This window comes from Cydia pomonella, chromosome 3 (assembly GCF_033807575.1).
Source record: "Cydia pomonella isolate Wapato2018A chromosome 3, ilCydPomo1, whole genome shotgun sequence".
NCBI lineage: Eukaryota > Metazoa > Arthropoda > Insecta > Lepidoptera > Tortricidae > Cydia > Cydia pomonella.
The window spans coordinates 13,887,352-13,910,554 of NC_084705.1; the positions used below are offsets into that span (position 1 = coordinate 13,887,352).

Consider the following 23,203-nt stretch of genomic DNA (forward strand, 5'->3'; position numbering starts at 1 on the left):
ATATTACACTCTATAACTATAACCAATCTTGAAATAGAGCTCGCCAATCACCAACTGATACTGACAGACGGACGGACGAGTTGTGTATAGCAATAGCGTTCCGATTGGTACGAAAGACCCTTACACCTTACCCTTCGGGTACGAAACGCCAAGGCGCCAACTTTTTTATCAAGCCATTGCTTGCCTGTGCACCCTTTGCTGGACCGGCCAGTACGGTATGGAATACGGAACCTCACTGTTCATTATTTTTACTCATATTTATGATATGGAATTTTTATTGACAAATACAATAAATGTAATAGCATATATGTAATATTTGTTTAGAAGATAATTGATTACAATTATTGACAATTCCAATGGAATGTACGGATGACTGTTAATCCAAACAAATTAGTAGGTAATAACCAATTACTAATCCAATTAGTAATAGGACTTCCGATCTTCCTACTGACAAATTCTTGCACATAAACGGCTCGGTCAACTGCCGGCCACAGCCACTCAGTAACGGTCTGCCGCCTCGATTGCCCGTTCTTAATTTAAAATTTTAACGTTGGCAAAAAACGACCGCGTTTGTTTTAATCGGTCTATCGTGGAGGATGTGTTTTTGAATTAAAAACACCTAGTGAGTTTGTGATCTGTGCTTTGTTTTGATCAGAAAAATGTTTCGTTTAACGGTGAGTTTGTTTACGTTTTTATTTAATTAACAATCAAACACATAATAATGAAAAAAAATCATTTAAATTCACAACTTTACTGAATATTTATTTACTTATACTTCATAGCACGACACAGTAGTCTAATATACAGTAAAAGAAGGTTAACTTATGACATGCGATACTCTCCACAAGTTAACCCTTATTTATACCTACATATTAAGTAAACTTGTACAGTCATGAAAATAGGATGTGCATGCACCATACCCTTGCATACAAGCTTCAATGTAAAGGTTAATGTGGCCAAATCCATCATAGGGACAATACCGTACACAAGCGTTTACCTATTTTTTTACCGTATGAAAAAACCCATCTGCGTTTGATTCCTGAAACTAAGTAAAGGCAATCGCTGCTTAGTTGATAAAATTATGAATTGTGTAGGTACTATACTATTCTTTAAAAAATTAGAGGTTTATACCAAACTACTTTGTTGCTTAAAACCTACTTTAAGCCATTTTGATTATACACTTTGAATATAATATAAATTTATAGCACGGACTCTTACATACTGAAATCGGTCTAGGTGTCTTTGAAGCATAAAAGTTACGTACAATTAAATAAATCATGTCAATCATTCCAATAAAAAAAACCATAATTAGGTAAGTAATTAGAACAAGCACATAACTTGTAGAGTATACCTATCCATGCCTATGCCCATGTGATGGATTACGGTGAAAACTGATTTCTTAAATTAACATGTGCCATGATATAATACGCATACCTACCTGTCGAACCACTTTACATTATGTAACAAAACCTTAATTCGGTGCTCGTTTTAACAAGTTTAAAAATAAGGCAATACAATTCTGGTCACGATGCAATATAGCAATTTTCCATTATAAAATTCATTAGTATTATATGATTCAAACACTATTATTATGATTCACACTAATTGAAATTTGATTAAGTACCTAAATCTGATGAACCCGGTCCAATATTAATTTATGTCAAAAAAATATTTTTTGATACGTAGCTTTTATCGACAACCTCAAACCAAATCAAGATCCATTGATTTATGAGTTACTTGCATAATAATATGCTCGAAAACAAAAAAAAAACTCGCTAGAAAAGCTTCTCTTCTTCTTCTGCTGCCATGCCCTAGCGGGCGTCGGCGGCCACCTTTGCAAAGTCTTGTCTATGCTTAGCCAGTCTTGTTAGCGTGGCCGCGTCCTTGATGTTTGTCCATTTTTTGATGTTGTCGAGCCAGTTCATCCTCCTTCTTCCCCTTCCGTTTTCCCTCTATTTTTCCTTCTATTATAACTTTCAACAGTTTATACTTTTCATATCTATGTAGATGTCCAAAATATGTAATCTTTTTTCGCTTAACTGTGGCTAGTACTTCCTTTTTCTTCTTCATTCTTTTTGGGATCTCTATATTAGTTATTCTTGCGGTCCATGATACTCTCAGCATACGCCTGTACCAGCCGCATTTCGAAAGCCTCTATTTTGTTTTCCATTTTTTTATTCAGGGTCCATGTTTCAACACCATAATAAAGTATGGATAGTACATAGCATTTTACTAGTCTCCATCTTAGTTTTAAGTTAATATCTTTATTGGTATTCATTTTTTGCATTTTAATGAAAGCACTACGGGCTATTTCTATTCTCACTCTGATTTCCTGTCCTGGATCCCAGTTTTCACTCAGCCAGCAGCCCAGGTACCTACAGGTACCATTTTGAAACTCTTTCTATTTGCAGCAGTTGATTTGTTGGAAATGTTGATTTGCTTATTACCATCAGCTTGGTCTTCTTGACGTTCATTTTAAGGTTGTAATGTTTTACCTTGTTATTTAAACGGTCCAATAGCTGTTGTAGGTCTTCTATACCATTAGCTAGTATTACAGTGTCGTCTGCATATCTTATGTTGATGATATATCTTCCGTTACACTTTATGCCCATCTCAACACCGTCCAATGCTTCCACAAACAAGCGTTCTGAGTAAAGCTTAAATAGGCTTGGAGATAATATGTAGCCTTGACACCTTTTAGAATTTTCAGCTCTTTTGTAGCAGATTGTCCGACCTTGATATGTGCTGTTTGGTTCCAGTATAGATTCTTGATAATTCTCATATCTTTGCTGTCGACATCTGTGCGATTTATAGCAACAGTTGGTCGTGGTTCACAGTATCGAAAGCTTTTTCGAAGTCTATAAAACACGTGTAAACGTCTTTATGGTGTTCTAGGCAGTTTTGTACGAGTACCTGGATTGCTGTCAGAGCTTCCCTGGTTCCAAGTCCATTTATAAATCCAAATTGGGTTTCAACTATATTGTATTCAATTTTGTTGTACATTCTATTGTGTAATATTTTCAAGAACATTTTAAGGACGTGGCTCATAAGACTCATAAGACGATATTCATTGCAGGTTTTTACATTGGGTTTTTTGGGGATTGATAAGAAGGACGATTTCAGCCAGTCGTTAGGCAATTCTCCAGTCTCATAGATGTTATTAAATAGTTTTACTAGTAAGTCTATTCCAAATTTATCTAATAATTTGACTAATTCTACATGCACACCGTCTGGGCCTACAGCTTTTCCTGTTTTCATGCTACTGATGACTCTTTCGACCTATGAATTATGGGTGATCCTTGTAAATCTCTATTTATATTAGGAGGGATTTGGGTTCTGTTGTCTTGAAATAGCGTTGTTATATAGGTTTTCCATTCCTTTTTCTGTTCATCTATTTCAATCAGAAGCTCATTTTTTATTGTTAAACAACTCTGCTGTGGTAAATTTTTTTCCTGTATTTGTCAATTCTTTTACCCTTTTATGCAAATTGAAACTGTCATGCTTAAGGTCTAATTCTTCTATTTCTGAGCATTTTGATTCTAACCACTTGTCTCTTTCTGTCCGGATATTGGTTCTAATTTCATTGTCTATTATCTTGTATTTTGCGCTATCTCTTTCTTTATACTGTCTTCTTTCTTCCATTTTTTTAAATAAATCTTTGGTTATCCATGGCTTTTTCGTTTCCTTTTTCCAGTAGCCTAATACTTCTTTACCAACATCAAGAGCAGTAGTTTTGATTTTCTCCCAAGCGTCTTCATTATTTAGACTATTATCATTACCTGGAATAATACCTTGAAAGTGTCTTCTTAGTTCATTGTTAATTATTGCAACAGTTTTTGTTTTTACTTCACTGTCTTTTAGCTTATCAAATGCAATTTTTCCATGTTGTGTATCGTTTCTTTCAACAATTTTCAATTTTAGATTAAGTTTAGCTACTACCGGGTTATGGTCAGATCCAATATCCGCACCGGGCATGTTTTGACATGAACTATTGAGTTTCTATATCTATTAGGTACCAATATGTAGTCTATCTGGTTTCGCACTATGTTATTTGATGTATGTTTGTTTGGGTGACGTCCATGTATATAATCGTCTGGGCGAATGTTCAAACCATGTGTTTGAAATGATGAGATCATTTTCCATGCAGAATTATAACAATCGATCCCCACACTCGTTTCTTGCTCCTAACCCATGATTTCCTACATATTTACCCACCGCTCTTTTGCCAATCTCTGCATTCAGGTCGCCCAATATCAGCGTGAGTTGTTGTGATTTTAATGATTTCATCACCATGTCAATTTCCTTATAAAAGTTATCTAAGATGGTAGGGTTTTTTCCGCCGTTTTGCTGTTGGTGTGTAATAAATTTGTAGTATGTTCAAGTCTAAAGACTGACCGCTTAATTGTAGTAAAATACATCGTTCTGTCACAGGTAGAAAGTTGGTGACGAATCGGTTCAGTTCCTTTTTGATCATTATTCCAACCCCATGGTAATGATGTTTTTCTGTAGACGGTTTCCCTGAATAGTAAAATATGGTGTCATCAGCAGCATATTTTCCATTGTCTTTCCATCGTACTTCGCTAAGGCCCATTATGTCAATATTTAATCTTTTCATTTCTTGTGTATCAATTTTAGCTGGTTTAATTAAACTTCTTACATTTCACGTCGCAAATTTTAAGCACTGTTTCTTCTTCTTTGTTAGTTTTAATCTCCCGTTGAAATTTCCTGTCCTGGTATCATCTGTTTCTTTTCTCGCGGTAGTATATTTCCCATCAGAAGACCCGGAAATCTCGTGACGCCGGGTCGGGCCCGGATCCCATCGAATTGGCTCACTTGATCGACTTTGCATGGTGGCTTTCTCGGAACAAAGTAGGGTGTAGTGGGGCCCCAGTTCCTTATACACCAGCTGTAATCTTGCTGCAAGGCTTGGACGCCGCCGTTGATCTCAAGAGATTCATGCGCCGCCGCTGCCCAAACCAGCACGCCCACAGCCTCTACTCCGAATACGTCAGAGAAGCCTGTAGGCAGGGTTTTTTGCGGAGTGTCAAACTCCGGCCTGTGTGGTCCGCGGGAGGTATTTTATTTCCCTCCAGCCCTCTGGTAGTCTCTTCCGACCACCAGGAGGGCCTCCCCTATCCGCCACCCAGGGAAACGCTCTCTAGGGATATAGGCTTCCCCCGAGAGAAAAGCAAATTTAAAAAAAACTTGTAACATACCTACACTTTTTTTTCTTGGTTGTTATCATACTAAAGTTACTTCTATCCTAAGACTCATCCTGTAGAAAACATCCATATCTCAGAAACGAGACCAAATACACTAACATGTGCCCTTAAAATGACTAGATTAGGAGGCCGTTGTTAGATATGCTCATATGATCTGAGGATATGCTAGACACATCCAACTAATTAGTGTTGTATATGTTACTTAGATATTTCCCTTAAGAATCACAGCACTTCTTAGTTCTTACTACACTTCATACAGGGTGAACAAAAACAAGGTATATACACTTTGTTTTTAAATTTTAACTATACATATATTGTGCAAAAATTATTAAGTATTTTTCATAAATATATTATTCAGGATTGGTAATTATATATGGAAAATAATTTCTGCCAAATTTCTACCTCTAGCAACAAGCAATTTTTTTTTCAAATGTTTGTGTTGTTTAAAACACGTTGTTTGCTCGATTAATTTCGAGAAACATTGACAGTGACTGGCACCCACATTCCCCAAAATTTGCAGCTTTTGACTTATTAATGTGAGGATATCTAAACTAACGTGTCTATGCTAACAATAAGCTGATGAAATTGAGACACTTAAAAGTTAAAACCGACCACCCGATACAAATTTAGTAAGATAACACCGAAAATGTGCGAAAATATTCATAAAACTGGGCACAATTTCCTGCTGTTAGTGGTGGACATTTGCCAGACATTATGTTCCGAATTTATTTGCCAACCCTGAATAATATATTTTTAAAACAAAACTTAATAAACTTTAAACTTAATACAGTTGACAACCTGTCTGGCCTAGTGGGTAGTGACCCTGCCTATTAAGCCGATGGTCCTGATTTATTTATAGTTAAAAATTAAATATATATTATTATAGTTAAAAATTAAATACAAAATGCATACTACTTATTTGCCTAAGCTGTATACTCGTATCTACTTACTTTTTTCAAAGAACTTGTGTAAATATAATCTCCTGGAAGAACTACTTTTGATAACAGAACAAGTAGATATAAGCTATAAGCATTCAGAGATCCGTTTTTAGGGTAAATAAAGTCCGCATGCGGGGTGCGGGAGATTGTCCATAACGCATGTCATTATGAGTTTCACTACACCGCCACTATACCGCTCACCGCACGCCGTTATCGAACTTATCGACCATTAATACTGAGCCTTAAATAGTTACTAACTAGAAACTTTCTTCTAGATCGTGTCCATAATATTATATTTTGAGTATTTTTGAGTAATTTCAAGGCATTTCATACTCGTATGCAGATGGATGGCTCAACTTTGTTGTTACTCGTATTCTGTCCAGTCGGTCAAGGGACAATAGTAGTACAGTTTGTATTTCATGAACGCGAACGTGATGCAAAAAAAGCCTGAAAATATAAAAAAATAAGATTAAGAGGAAAGGGGACGACCGCTTCTCCATACAAAAGTAATCCCCATTGTCTTCTCTTTGACATTATGGAAAATATTATATGCACCTAAATATAGCACCATAGCTATGCACCTACGTTTAACTTTTTACATTTTTTTATTACTGCATAAATTGGGTGCGAAATACCGATTTCAAACAAATTTTTAAATGCTCCTTACTCTTATAATAATTTAAAATTCCAGATAGGAAAATAATGACTACGTTTGCATAAAAAGACAAGGAAAAATTTAGAGGCAAGTACAATATGTTTTTTTATGAGATAGATATCGTTTGTGGATAATTATAAGCCAAACAATGTAACATATATTTTCAAGTATTGCCCGTGGATTTGTATACCTTTACAACGAGCATGCTCTTAAGTATTGAATGTGCAACCTCTGGTTACACGGCAGAATATGGAAACCAATTTTCATAGGTACAAAGGTTAATACAAGAATTGCGTTTTGAAATTAACCTGATTGCAATCAGATATCGTCAAGTTTCCTCACCTCAGTAATATTGATCAACTACAGTAGGTGTTCTTTTAACTTTAATAACTACGACCTACGGCGTCAGCAGTCCGGTTGCAATAAAACCACTTTCCCAGTTATATAATGACACATCTGCCATAAGAGAGACTTTATTGACAATATATTACCATAATCCAGAAGGTAAAAATATGATTATGTAAAATAACCATCTTTACGTAACCTGCTGGACGAAGAATGTATGTTTTCACACTTTCGCGTTTAATAGAATCCAGATATACTTAAGGTGACATCCTAACAGGTGACATTAATCTAATGTACCTGTTAGGATTATTCTTTTATTTGAGCGAACAGCTTCCAAGTATTTGCTAAGTGATTAAATGAACTGATCAGCGTTAGTGTTGGAAGGTGATCTATAAATTCCCAGTATAATTCCATCAGGATCATACCAAATTATATCTAAATTAACGTTATTAAAAAAAAATCTTTCAAAATCATCATTTACAAGTTAATTCTACCAGACAATATAACGAAACAACTCATGCATTAGATTAATTACTCATGCATTATATTATAAACAAAGTTAATGAACAGCCCTTTGAACAAACAAATAGACTTAATTACCTGAATATGATGGCTGCGCATGGCCTGTTACCTGGCCACTTGTTGCCCACAAGACAAAAAACTTTCCTTGATCACTTCATGCTCAAACTTCAGAGTAACACTGCGAAGGCTGATATGTTGGTACTTGATACTACTATAACAGACAAACTAAGTAGTTCATAAACTCCAAAACCCCACAATAAGACTAAAACAAAAACCGACTTTAGTAAAGCACTATCTCTCTTATCTAAAGAAAATCTTTCAGAATGATATGGCACTAATGATCCTAACATACTAACTGAAACATTCGTAAATATCATCATAAAATATCTGACAGAAAGCACTATCACTTCCTCGGTTTCAAAACATAATCGCATTCGGCTTCAGCCTTGGATTACTAGTGGAATTCTTCGTTGCATAAGGAACAGAAATAACATACAAAAAAGATTACGAGCTAATCCAGATGATGCTATCCTATACATTACCTATAAAAGATACCGTAATTTTTGTAACGGCTTCATCAAGAAACTTAAACATAAATATGAAAAAGATCAATTAAATAAGGCAAAAGGCAATCCTGAAGCACTCTGGAAAACAATAAACAATATAACATATCATAAAATAGACAAAAATCAAAATAGCGTACTACTCGATATTAGAAACTCACCTATTGAATCTGTTAACGCCTTAAATCAGTACTTCTCTGACATAGGAGAATCCCTAGCAGGACAGATAAGATGACCTTTTACCTCTGAGAAGATAGACCTTATATTATTACTCCATGTGGTATGGCGAATACGAATATAAATGCAAATACGTTTGTACTTCTAGAGACTGATCCCGGCGAGGTACTTGTAGTATTATCTCACTTAAAATCAAACAGTGCCCCTGGATGTCGTTGTTCCAATTATACCTCGCCTGGCAAATATATGCTTTAATCAAGGGGTGTTCACGGATATTCTGAAACAAGCTGTAGTCACTCCTGCATTTAAAGGTGGGAGCAAAGACGTCGTGTAAACTATAGACCTATATCAGTACCATCATGTATATCTAAAATTCTAGAAAAGCTCATAAACATTAGGCTCATAAGCATAACGTTCTTTAATAAATTCAGTATTTTATCAAAATCTCGATTTAGATTTAGGCAAAAACTGAAGATGCCACGGCGCTTTCAGCACTAATTGTTGATAAAATTTAATATAGATAAAAACACAAAAATGTATTTCATTATTTCTAGACCTCAAAAAAGCATTTGTCGCTGTCTCTGTTCCCATCCTTATTAACACGCTAGAGAGAGTAGGTATAAGAGGAACTTCCTTGTTTCTACTTACAATTAGTAGCTACCTTACAAACCGTAAGCAAAGAGTTAAACTGGGGAACCATCTCAGTCATGAACGCTTAGTTACATATGGAGTACCTCAAGATAGTGTTTTGGGGCTGATCCTCTTCTTGCTCTATATAAATCAGTTGTTTGAAATGCAAGTTGAAGCAGGCAATATTTTACATATGCCAATGACATTGTATTCTCGGGAAACACATGGGAAGAGGTTCGACTACACGCAGAACGGAGACTGGCTGCAATCGCAAGATGGCTGCACAATAATCTATACTCACCCTAAACACATCTAAGACTAATTATATCGCTTCTTCCAATTATAATCGCACACAGCCGGATACTCAGTTCTCGATAAGGATACACACTTGCGAAAACCGTAGGTGAAGTGAACGAAGATGCACCACGCACTGGCGTTAGTGCGTCTATCGAAACCTATACTAAGGAATAAGGCCTCTTAGGGCTCACTTAGACGGCGTACGAACTCTCATGCGATTTTAGTTACATTGCGGACTGCTGCTGAGGTTACATCTAATTCAGCCGGCCGATAAAATATCGCAATGTAATGAAAACTCGCACTCGGTCTTTAAGGGCCACTTGCACCCCACTAACCAGGGGATAACCGGTTAAACCTGGAGTTACCATGGTTACCAGTACAATTTGACACTGGGTTAACGGTTTAGCCGGTTAACCACGAGTTACTGGGATGGTGGGTGGCGCTGAGTGCTTATAAAGTCTTAAGTAGGTACATACTTTAAAGTAATATTTACTCGCACATTCAAATGTGAAAGAGACAGAAAAACATTAAAATGTTATTGAACCGTATAGGTATAAATTAATATTTTTTACTTTCAACGATGTTCAGTACCTATACAGAGTGTAAATTTAGTCACCTACAATCATTCACGGGGTAAGTAAATAAAAAAAATGTCTATTCCATACATTTTGGCTGGCCGATGTGATGATTTTATATGGCAGAGTCAATTTTTTTTTGCGATTTCCGGGTTGTTCCCATAGTAAAAAGCTCAGTATGACCTATATATTCATCCCGTAAATTATTGCAGGTAACTTTTACACCCTATAATTTCTTTACGAGTTCTTGATTGAACTATCGAATTGAAGTTCGTTAATTTCATATTATTACATTGCAATCTCTTTCTCGATATTTCTAAAAGTATACTTCTGTTTAAAATTTTGCTTGTAATATCTCTCGGCTATACCTATAGCTATTTTGCCTGAGATTCTGTGAGATGATGGATGCTAGGCCCTCAACTGTTGTTGTGTAGTTTTACGCTTTTAATTTATATAATTTCATGACGTATTGGTTGCGACTGTAATGTTATGGAAATATGTTTGAAATAAAATAAAATAAAAATAAAATTTTATAATAAAATTATACTGATATGTTATGCAGGGTAACGATATCGAATCGAAAAGAAATGAAAATTTTACATGTTTTCGTGATTTTTTTCTATCGAGCAAACTTTAATCTTTTAAAGTCAAATATAGTCTCAGTGACATTTTTCATGGCATTTGTCTTTGATTAATACGTGTACAAATTTAATATAGCACCTACAATTTTGATAGTCTTAACTTCATACATAAGTAATTAGGGTCAACACATATAACTGTCATAAATCAATTCTTACGTACTCCGAGTATAACTTACCTGCCACCTAATTTAAAATATATAGGTATCATAGAGTTATGATACCTGTTATAAATCTAGTAAAAAGTGAAACAACTTAATATAGTGACCTATAAACCCAGATCTTCATATTAGATATTATATAACGCATTATTTACTTCACTTGAGCATCAACATTGTGAGTCCATTGAGCGGAAAAGCCTCTAAGTTAAAGCCAACATTTTTTGACGTCTGGCATGTTAATAATTAGATTTTGTTAATAATTGCTTTGACCGTGATAATTACAACAATGGTCACTACCTACTTTATCTTATTACACTCTACGGTAAGATGTGTATGAGCAGGAGGCCGAATTTAAACTTCTAAATTTATAACAATTTAATCTCATTCTGTTAATATTCGTTCATGCATGTAACACGTACCTACTTACATATGGCTGGGATATCATATGAACTCTACTTATCATCTTATGACACTATTCATCGATCATAACACTCTAATTACTCTCCGAAAATATTTTTTATATTAGTTTCCAATTTAGTAGCAGCAATTTTTTTGAGTTTACAGAGGATGAAGTCGCGAGCAGTAGCTTGTTTATTTTGTAATTTGTAATACCCATAATAGCAAAAAAAATTTTTTGCTATTATGGGTATTACCATTTAGTGTTTGGTAACAATTTCATATTTTGGTACAAGCTTTTATCACTGACTGCAGTTTTCTTTCCACGCGCAACTAAATAGTCATCGAAAAAATTCTAAGAACCCCAAACACAATTAATTAGGTTGCGTTGTTTTATCACAGAGTTACCATGGCCACCTCCTGTCTCGATCATCAGATCAGCTTAATGCCACCATAATATTGTATTGTCACCCGACTTACGTATGTATTCAAAATTACAGCTCAATCGGAAAACCGGAAAACGTCAAATTTAGCTTCCAAGATTTGACCCACAAAACATACTAACAGAGCAAGTTAAATAAGCTTGTAAAAACTGTACGGTTTCTCTTTAAAGGCTTCAAATAGTTGCGCCAAAACTGACAATGTCGTTGCATTAGGGCGCATTCACACTTGCAACAAGCGCGGCTCCACGCCTCAGCGGTCATACATAATTGTTGCGCATACGGCGGGCACTGACTCGGAAACATTACTGCACCAATTAACCACATTTTTGCACGACCAAACTACCTGATTACTGTCCAGACATACATATCTTCCCTGTGCATATAAAAGCATTGTTTTTTTTTTCAGAAGTGGTAATTCACTTGATTGACTTCTAATTTTGATAATAATTCAAAATTCAATCCAATAGTCCAATTAGTTTCCAGTTTCAAAGCAAGTTAATGAGGGTGATATTATACATTTCAATTTATTTTAAAATACTATATGTGAATAACAAAACCTTCTTTTTCACAGATTATTCTGTCATTAGCGACGTGCATCACTGCAGAAACCTGGTTATCGAGAAACTCAGCGGCCACCGACGCCCAAATTCGCTTCGCGATAGAAAACAAATACGATCACACAGGCCCCGGTGCACAAGGGCCTGAATATGCGTACAAAACCTACCAAAATCTAGATGAAGCTATACTCGCCTACATGAACGACCCAGACACACAACTACCAGAATATGAAAAAAACAGAGCGGTTCATAAATTCACACGACCCTCTTACTATCCACCATCCAACAGCATTAATAGTATCGAACCTATTCCTAGATATCAACCAAAAACTGTCGATGAATATACTGGTTATAAACCCCCGCAAATCCAAAACCAAAACATCCCAGAATACGCTACTTATAAGCCTCCAAGTATAGTAAACCAAAACGTTGTCACCGACTACACAGGTTGGAAACCCGCACAGCTCGTAAACCCCAAAAAGTCTATTGACGAATCTACATACTATAAACCCAGACCAAGTGAAATAAGCTTGAATAACTACCCAAAACTGTACAACAAGTTTGGTTTACAAAGGATAAACAATGAGGTCCGTCCGGTGCATCATGAGAACTCGCCAGCACGTTTAGCAGAACCTGGGCATGAGGAGTACGATCCACATCCCCAATATTCCTTCTCTTATGGAGTTCATGTAAGTATGCAATAGAGCATAAAGTACGGCCTAGAATACATAGATACAGTACATATCAGAACATAATTCACTCTATATAATAATTAAGTACCTATACTTACTTAACTAAACATGTTTATTTATTTGTTGATAACAATCAATTCTTAGTATTTTAAAACAATGTTGTAGTTTACATCAACTCAGAAACAAATCTCAAACAATAGCGAGTGAGATGTGTAAACAAAACAGTTGTTGTCATCAAATCATTATAATTTCAATTCATTGCCTTTCTATAGTCATAATGATTAGGTTAGATTAGATTAGATATATTTATTTTATTAACGAATTTTACACACAGTATTTTACACAAAAGGATAAAACAAAGGATTTCACTAAAAGATCGTCAACGTACTGGGTAGGTTACTAATACTTTCAAATGAACTACTTAGGAAGCTAAGCACCTAAATAGAAAACTAAGACACAACATAGTATACCATTCATGATGTCTCAGTAATGTTAATGTAATTCTTATCGACATCAATTCCGCAAAGCTCTATCTAAATATAAGCTTCAATTGAAAAATCGACCTAAGAACTCCCATCGCAACGCATACTATTGTAATATAAGATAGTTTAAAATGAGTTTGTGAGAGTTCCGTCGTAGTCAATACGTGGGAGAAAGTGTTACTTATAGGCGCTATAGCTTATAGCCAGAACCCATCAATTTATAAAATTAATAAAAATAATAACATCTTGGGTCCCGGTTGTATAAATTTAGCTAAAAATTGAGATATTACATTATTGTATTATCAATTAATCAGACGTTTCTCAATACAACATTTAGTTTGATTTGTTGGTCTCGTGAAAGTGGATCGTGGCATTTGGTATAAAAAGTTTACTCAGCGGCATCTGGCGACGTTAATTGATATTTCACGGTCATGCGCGGTCAAGTGCGCATAAATTAGGGATGGGTGTTAGTCTCAAATTTTATGGACCACTAAGGGCCACTGCCACTTGTGCGTTCCCGGGTTAGCCAACTATCACGGAGTTAACCGTTTATACAGTACAGTTTAACCCTGTATAAACGGTTAATCCCAAACTAGTTGGCTAAACCTGGATTGCGGAAGTGGTCCTCTAATAACAAAACTTACGAAAGACACAAACATACTAAATATCAGTGGCGGATCGTTCAAAGATCTCACCGGCTTGTCTGATTTCAGCCCGTCGAGTAGTTTCACGATCAGTCATGAAGAGAAGGAAAGCAAAATTAGCTTCGGGTTCCCTACGGATATTTGTGACGCGCCGCCACTGCTAAATACGTATATGAAAAAGCGGCCAAGTGCGAGTCGGACTCGCGCATGAAGGGTTCCGTACCATTTATGACGTATTAAAAAAAATCTACTTACTAGATCTTGTTCAACATTTTACCACTTTGGACACACATTTTAGCACCTTGGAAGTGTCTCTCGCGCAAACTATTCAGTTTAGAAAAAAATGATATTAGAAACCTCAATATCATTTTTGAAGACCTATCCATAGATACCCCACACGTATGGTTTTGATGAAAAAAAATTTTTTTTTTTAATTTTATGACGTATTGAAAAAAAACTACTGACTAGATCTCGTTCAAACCAATTTTCGGTGGAAGTTTGCATGGCAATGTATATCATATATTTTTTTTAGATTTTTCATTCTGTTATTTTAGAAGTTACGGGGGGGGGGACACATTTTACCACTTTGAAAGTGTCTCTCGCGCAAACTATTCATTTTAGAAAAAAATGATATTAGAAACCTCAATATCATTTTTGAATACATCCACTTACTAAGTTTGAACAGTATAGCTCTTATAGTTTCGGAAAAAAGTGGTTGTGACATAATCGGACAGACAGACGGACATGACGAATCTATAAGGGTTCCGTTTTTTGCCATTTGGCTACGGAACCCTAAAAAGGCGGGTACGGTGACAACTATCATCTCAATACATATTTTGTGTTTATGGTTATAAATTGTATGAACATGATAGCTGTCACCGTACCCAAGCTATTTGCAAAATAAAAGTAATATTCTATAATAATATACTCGTACATACATACCCCTACTATAGAAACAGATGCAAATTATTTCTTTGCCGCCGATAGTAAGTTTTATATATGTACATGAAAGTAAAATAGACAACATGCGATGTTCATCCAGTTATTTTTAATTTAGCATTGCCGTTCTCAATATTATTAACTACCTATTATGTATATTGCTGTTTAACCTAGACCACTGTCTATAATATCAACTTTAGATTGACTGAACGACTGAACGAAGTTGTGTTGCTATGAACTGCTTAGATATTTTAAATTTTTTTGCAATCCGGATCCGAAATGTATAAAATTATCCGGACCCACGGATCTTCCTAGACATTACAGATCCGTCGTGCAAATCTTATATGTAGGTAACACATTGAAAAATGAACACATCTCACGATCGGCTGGCAGAATACTCATACATTCATTGTTTGCTTTGCTTGCGTAATCTATAACAGGTATTGTTTTATTTGTTTTACGGATTGTTTAAATCATTCTAGTCATTATTGGTGTGCAACACTTCACAGCTACCGTGTTTGATGCACTTTGATGCCTATCTGTTATAATATCACTGCCGACATTCACCTCCGTACGAGATTGTACTGGATGTTATAGAAAGTATGTATAGCGCTACGATATCCCAGAAAGTATCACGAATATCACGATTGACCAAAAGCAAAACGGAATCTTTTCCCATCGTCCGTGATTAAAAAAGGCAACTCCCTATGATTCGCTTTTTAATACTTTACCCTTAAGAAAAGAAAGTAGTTATATGAAGTTCATCGCTATAAAACTTTTGTTTAATTGAAGGTAATAATTGAAATAATGTCCGGAACCCATGAACAGCGCATAAGTATTCTTTTTAGGGTTCCGTAATCAACTAGGAACCCTTATAGTTTCGCCATGTTCGTCTGTATGTCTGTCTGTCTGTCTGTTTGTTCGAGGCTTTGCTCCGTGGTCGTTAGTGCTAGAAAGCTGAAATTCGGCATGGATATATAAATCAATAAAGCCGACAAAGTCGTACAATAAAATCTAAAAATTTAATTTTTTTGAGGGTACCTCCCCTACACGTAAAGTGGGGGTGTTTTTTTTTTGTATCGTGTGCAGTGTGGGGTATCGTTGGAAAGGTCTAATACTAATAAAACTAATAGGGGTCTTCAACAAACATCGTCATCGTCAAACAACAACAGTCGTCGTCGTCGTCGGAGATAATCGCTCCGAAAGAAAAAAAAATGTGTCCCCCCCCCCTCTAACCTTTGAACCATAGGTCCAAAAAATATGAAAAAAATCGTGGAAATAGAGCTTAAGAAAGACATTAAATGAAAACTATAGCGGACATGATCAGTTATGTGTTTTTGAGCCATCGCAAAAAATTTCCCCTTCATAGTACTTACTTTAATTAGGTACTGATTATGCAAATTTGCCTATTTGTTTAACTTGCGTGAAAGGTACCGTTTCATCCCTTGGTTAACAATTTACTATACTTTAAGCTCCAGTTTAGCTTATTGTGACAGAAAAGTAACTACGGAACCCTACACGGAGCGTGGCCCGACATGCTCTTGGCCGGTTTTTTTTTAGGGTTCCGTAGCCAAATGGCAAAAAACGGAACCCTTATAGATTCGTCATGTCCGTCTGTCTGTCCGATTCTGTCACAGCCACTTTTTTCCGAAACTATAAGAGCTATACTGTTCAAACTTAGTAAGTGGATGTATTCTATGAACCGCATTAAGATGTTCACACAAAAATAGAAAAAAAAAACAATAAATTTTGGGGGTTCCCCATACTTAGAACTGAAACTCAAAAAATCTTTTTTCATCAAACCCATACGTGTGGGGTATCTATGGATAGGTCTTCAAAAATGATATTGAGGTTTCTAATATCATTTTTTTCTAAAATGAATAGTTTGCGCGAGAGACACTTCCAAAGTGGTAAAATGTGTGTGTACCCCCCCCCCCCCCTAAACTTCTAAAATAACAGAATGAAAAATCTAAAAAAAATATATGATATACATGTCATGCAAACTTCCACCGAAAATTGGTTTGAACGAGATCTAGTAAGTAGTTTTTTTTTAATACGTCATAAAATTAAAAAAAAAAAAACTTTCATCAAACCCATACGTGTGTGGTATCTATGGATAGGTCTTCGAAAATGATATTTAGGTTTCTAATATATTTTTTTTCTTAACTGAATAGTTTGCGCGAGAGACACTTCCAAAGCGAAAAAATGTGTCCCCCCCCCCCCTGTAACTTCTAAAATAACAGAATGAAAAATCTAAAAAAAACATATGATATACATTACCATGCAAACTTCCACCGAAAATTGGTTTGAACGAGATCTAGTGAGTAGTTTATTTTTTAATACGTCATAAAATTTAAAAAAAAATTTTTTCGTCAAACCCATACGTGTGGGGTATCTATAGGATAGGTCTTCAAAAATGATATTTAGGTTCCTAATATCATTTTTTTTTTATTTTAAATACGGATTAACTCCAACAACTTAGTAACGGATACAATAGAAAAAATCTGCTAATCTGTGATCTAAAAACTAGATCTTGTTTCGCAACCCATCCTCATTAATCAATTTCATTACACCGGTTCTAAATATGTTCAACTCAAGTATTTTTAATGTTACGAGTATACCTTGGCTTACACCAAGTGACCTCAGTTATGTACATGTACCTACTCGGGTAGAAACACAGAGGTGTTATCGAAATTAGAAAGAAAATAATGCGCTGTTACTCCTGTTACCAAAATACTATGTAGGTGTATGAAGTTAAGTATTAGGATTTTAAATAATTAAAGCAGCTAATCGAATGGTACCTACACTGAAATAAAAAGAAGGGGTTTTCAATTAATTAGATATGCAATTTGATTTCTCAGTTCCAGTTCGTAACGTTCGGGTAATCCTCACGCCAAACTCCTCACGTTTTTGAAGTTTCGATTTTTTTTTCATGATGGAATTGCAAAGATTTCCTATAGAGTATACACGGTGTTTTTTTTAAGGCCGTTAATTTCAAGGGTGTATTCCTGGGCTTAAATTAAATAACTTTCTCAAAGAAAGCGCTCGGTATTCTAATTACTCCATTTCGAAGATATTCAATGATTTATTTTTATCTGAGGCCAACGAGCGTGTACGTGTACTTACCTTAGGGCCTGTTTACGTATAGATTAGTGTTTAGTATGAGTTTATACATTTACTACTAAACGCAAGTACTAGTATCGGGGATGATCGATATTCGAAATGTCATAGTTTTTAATTGTTTGAAGGATTTTAATATAATCCGTGTTACAACAACGCTATCAAATACTTTTTAATAAAAATAAAAATACATAATAATAATAAGGGTTTCCGAACGAACTTATGATGACGAACAACTATCGGAAATATATCCTGAAGGACGGTACGGTCGACATTTTGTCGGGCATGCCACCGTCCCGGAGAGTCACTCAGGCATATTATCTCCGGTTGTTCGCATCTTGCTAATGGTGAGTACTTGCACAGACATAATCTCGTAGCCAGAATTATTCACCAGCAACTTGCTCTCCTATACGGTCGTGTGGACCGCGAAGTGCCGTAATACAAGTACTCACTTGCACCAGTTCTCGAAAATGGTCGTGCCACGCTCTATTGGGATCGATCTATCATCACCGACAGGACTATTGTAGCCAATAAGCCTGACATCGTGCTGATAGACCAATCGCAGCGTCGGGCCGAGCTCATCGACGATGATGAGAATCTCGTGAAAGCCGAGAAGGACGAGTCCAGCAAGTACCTATTAGACTTGGCTCACGAGATAACCGCCATGTGGGATGTTGACTCGACGATCATTGTTCAGATAGTCGTATCAGCGAACGGTCTCATAGCGAAGAGTCTCGACCAACACCTAGAGAGACTCTCGATTGGTGGCTGGATCAAGGGTCAGATGCAGAAGGCGGTAATCTTGGACACGGCGCGTATAGTACATCGGTTCCTCTCTCTGCGGCCCTGACCACCGCGCACCGGCAGCTTGGGCCCTGCTCCGCTGCTGGCGGCACCCTAGGTTAGGTTTTTTTATAATGTATTTATATAATTTGTATTGCTTTGTGTTTTTATATTTTAATTTTATACACATATTGTAAATAGCCTAACCTGAGAGAAAAAAGATAAATAAAGGAAATAATAATAAGAATTGACTATGCCATTCAGTTTCCTTAAATGTATTTAGCCATACCTTATATAAGTATATACATAGTTCAAATAGTCCGGCCACCAATCATTTAAAACCACTGACACATTATGTTCTAATATTATTATCATACTTAACTAAATTATAACTCAATGACAACTTTGACCTTATCGATTACTATAAAAGGTTAATGATTACAGGTCATATCGTTGTCAAAACAACCCATTGTCGACATGCCCAAACGCAGGTATTTCTTAATGTAATCTCTTAGTAATTATATCTTAGTTCAATCAACTTGACCATGAGTGAAGCACGACTTCAGTGGGTTACGAGTATAGTACATTGTTTTAATTTCACTATACAAGCTTCATTGTTTTAATACTTGCTTTAATGTTCTCTTTATTAGGGATTATGTCGAAAGAAAACACATGTGACGCAAGGTACCTATTTACCACCCCTACACCTACACCTAGTTTGGTTAGCGAGGCAGTCTCGGGAAACACATTTATTAGGGAAAATACATTGTTATGTTATTCATATCAACTATCAAAACAAGAGCTATAAACAACTCACACTTGTTGTTATGTACCTACTTGTTATTTGTGTAGAATTCATTCAAGAGTTTTGTTTACACTAGGGCGTTTTTTTTTCATAATGATTTTTTGGGTACAACTAAATATTCAGCATTGTTGTAACACACGACCGAGGCACACATATAGAGGTACAGGATAACAATCCAAAAAAAAATAGTGTGTGATGATTATTTTTAAAACGTGTAGAAAACATTGAGTACCGTAAAATGAGGTGAGTTGAATAGGGACAAAACTGATATTCAAACCTCGATAAAACTCTATTTTACATGTGGCAAACTGATTTTTATACGTAATAAATGTTCCGGTCGTTTGAATTTTAGTATTTTTTTTTATGATTTTGTGTATTTCCATTTCATAACTTTACAAAAATAAATACGAAATAGTAGGAAATCCCAGCTCACCCCGTAGTAGGGTTGAGGAGCAATTTCCTACTACAGTGAGTTTTGAAAATTGTTGGATCGACACTTTGGGATTATGAACATTATAATAACTTGATTTGTTATTAGAATATATAATTTACGCAGCAGTACCTCACCCCATTCATAACCCAACTGCCCTCGTAATCCCTACTCACCCCATTTTACGGTACATTGTTTTAATATCAGGCCTAGGTCAAATAATTTATATTCAATTCAGAAAAATCTAAAAGATAATATTTACAATCAATGTACGAGTATTTACTACCTGGGTCTCCCCACATTCCTGCCTGGTCCTGCCTAATCTAAATTATTACTTCAGCCGCACGTAGGTGACAGCAGCAAGTAAACTTGCGGTTTTCATTTAGCGAGCGCATACGACTCGACCTTGCCAAAAATGCGATAATTGCGATCGGTTATGACATAGCTTTCAATGGCAGAATGTCCACGAGGCTGCTTTGCTGCTGGGGAGGTCATAGGCCTACCAGCTAATTATATTAAACGACATATTCCACAAAGTCAATTGAACAACCTATGTTCCTTATCTATCCACGACCTTCATCATTTAACTAATAACTGCCTGTCATTCAATTTCATTTAATTTTATATAGGGTAGTGAGTGAACATTATCACGGGTAACTACCGAGTAAATACTCAGTATTGACTCAATATATGCGTACTAATTGGTACTATTTAGAGTGCTAAAAGGGCCATATTAACTGTCACAAAAAAAAATCAGAGACTTTAAAAATAAATAAATAAATAAAAATGTTATTTATTCAGGTATTAACCCATTAAATTAATACTTAATTATAACTTGAATGTACCTAAAAACTTCGTTTGTGCAGTTGAATACGTTTGAAAAAAAACCGTTTCTAAAAGACGAAGATCGGGAAATTAGCTGTAGAATAAAATACAAAAAAAAATACTTTGAACATGATTGGTTCAGCCATTTTTGAGTTTTCTTAAAAAAAAACATAATAAAGATCGTAAGTGCAGCGTAAACACGTACTTTTGCGCGACATGCAGTTATTTAAAATTATATACCTTCTTATTTAAAACAAATCACAAATTGTCTCTTCCTGATGATTACTTTTTTTAAGCTGATGCTTTTTTTATTATGTACCTAAATATTGTTAATACACGTTAACACTCTTCAATAAATAACAATTTAGTTCTTAAATCCCACTTTTTAAATATGTTATTAGCCATCATTTTTACTCATCTAAATAAGTAAATACGGGTATTTAACGGGTGGTTTGAGCAAATACAGAGTAAATACTCAGCATTTATTCACCCCTCCTCATCCTATATAGAACCGCGGACTGAGTCACTTTTCTGAAATATAAAATTAATACACTAAGGAGTACACACATGTGTATAAAAGTTGCTTATATAATTTCATAACCAAACCTTGTCCTCAAACAACCACCGTCTTCAACGATCTTGCAAAAGCCTAACTAGAGCAATGCCAATCGATTACACAAAGTGCCACACCATCAATTACCTCTTCCTCAGTGTTCTGTGATACCATTTAATATTAGGCCCGCAAAGAATATCACGTACAAAAGAATGGTGGTTATGCGTTCACTTTCACTCTTGTATTCAGGGCCTTAAAGTTCAATAGAGTTCGTTAGTAATGTCGGAAGCGTAAGGTATTCTGGAGGTGTGGTCGTTACGCAATCGGAACACATGACTGTCAAGGCAAGTAGGCTCGGTCAATCAAGATAAACCATTTTCCTGCTATGTTAAAATGGTACCTAAATAAAAAGAACGACTTGTAATAAATATATTATGCGCTTTATAGGGATACATTTTAGTTTTTATTTCAAGGAAGTCGAACAGTGCCTAATTTCCTAAATAAGTCCTTATCTATGGCAAAACTTTATCTTTCCTACATTTGCAAATTAGTTAAAAAAATGTTTAAACGGAGTCCTTTGTACAATAGATCCAAGCATTACAACAAAATACGTAGGTATGTACATGTATTTGTTAAAATATTTTTTATTTGATTATCGCGTGTGTAAAGGTAAGTTTGATTTCACTGGCTAGTCCGCTGTTAAGCTAACACATCCATCCTTTGACAAGGCAAAGCGATACGGAGCGAGATTCATTATTCATTACGCACATTACTGACATAAAAGAAGATCGGAAGATCAGCGCTGGAACCCACCAGCGACATGCTGAGATGAGGCCATTACATGGCACTTTATACTTTCTATTATACTATGTAATCTGTTTCGTTTGATTACGAATAAAATAAATTCTAAAAACAATAGAGGAAATGAGCACTTTTTTGTTATAATTAACTGTGTTATTACTATTACTTTTAACGATTTAAATAATTGTAGCAACGATTATGAATTGTTATCAATTAATTAGTAGTTAATAATCATGAATTGGTAACAATGGCTCTGTAACGCACAGCAGGTAATGAAATCAACACGGAAAGATTTATTTGCGTGACAAGACGGAACTGTATTTTTTGCGTAATGAAATAAAATGCTTTGGACTCATAAAATAAATTAGTCTATCACTAGTTTTTACCTGTCTGGGCACGTAATTACAAAACCTACTTACAAAAAATGCAGCTGAAAAAGTAATCATAATGATTTCATAGCTGATTATGAATAGTAATTTAAAACTATTTTAGTGTTATTATTATTTTATTTTATTATGATCTCTGTGTTTTGTTTTATTTTGATTTGATTTGCTTATTTATATTGTTATGGATTATAATATTATATACCTCCAACGGAGTGATTTTGGGGTTGAAAACTATTCTATATCCTTCCCCGTAACGTAACAAAAATTATCTACAGCCAAATTTCTACAAAATAGGTTCAGCGGTTATTGAATTCCCATACAAATTTCCACCAACCTTTTCACTTGTCCTTAGGGGCAATTAAATTCAAGTTTTTTTTTTTTGTTGTTTGTGTACTAATCCTATATACGTACCGAATTTCGGCTTCCTAGGACTTCAGAAAGTACCCTAAAGGTTTTGATGATCATCAGTGAGAGAGTGAGTGATTGAGTCAGTGACGAAATCAAGGTTTTTTAGATATGAATAAAATCCAAAGTATGAGAGCTATGCAATTGAAATTTTTCATGCTTAATGAGTCTACTATTAACGATATATCACGAGAATTTTGTTTATCTAGTATAATCCAA

The 23,203-nt window shown here is 35.3% G+C and overlaps 1 protein-coding gene across 1 annotated transcript in view; it reads left to right on the forward strand.

The window, feature by feature from the left end:
- Positions 1 to 509: 509 nt before the first annotated feature.
- The window catches only part of LOC133516115 (uncharacterized), a 37,237-nt gene continuing 14,543 nt past the window's right edge, over positions 510 to 23,203 (forward strand). The window contains exons 1-2 of the mRNA XM_061848842.1: positions 510 to 674; positions 12,134 to 12,808. Coding sequence (XP_061704826.1) covers positions 660 to 674; positions 12,134 to 12,808 — 690 coding nt within the window. The 5' untranslated portion in view covers positions 510 to 659. The remainder of the gene's footprint in view (positions 675 to 12,133; positions 12,809 to 23,203) is intronic.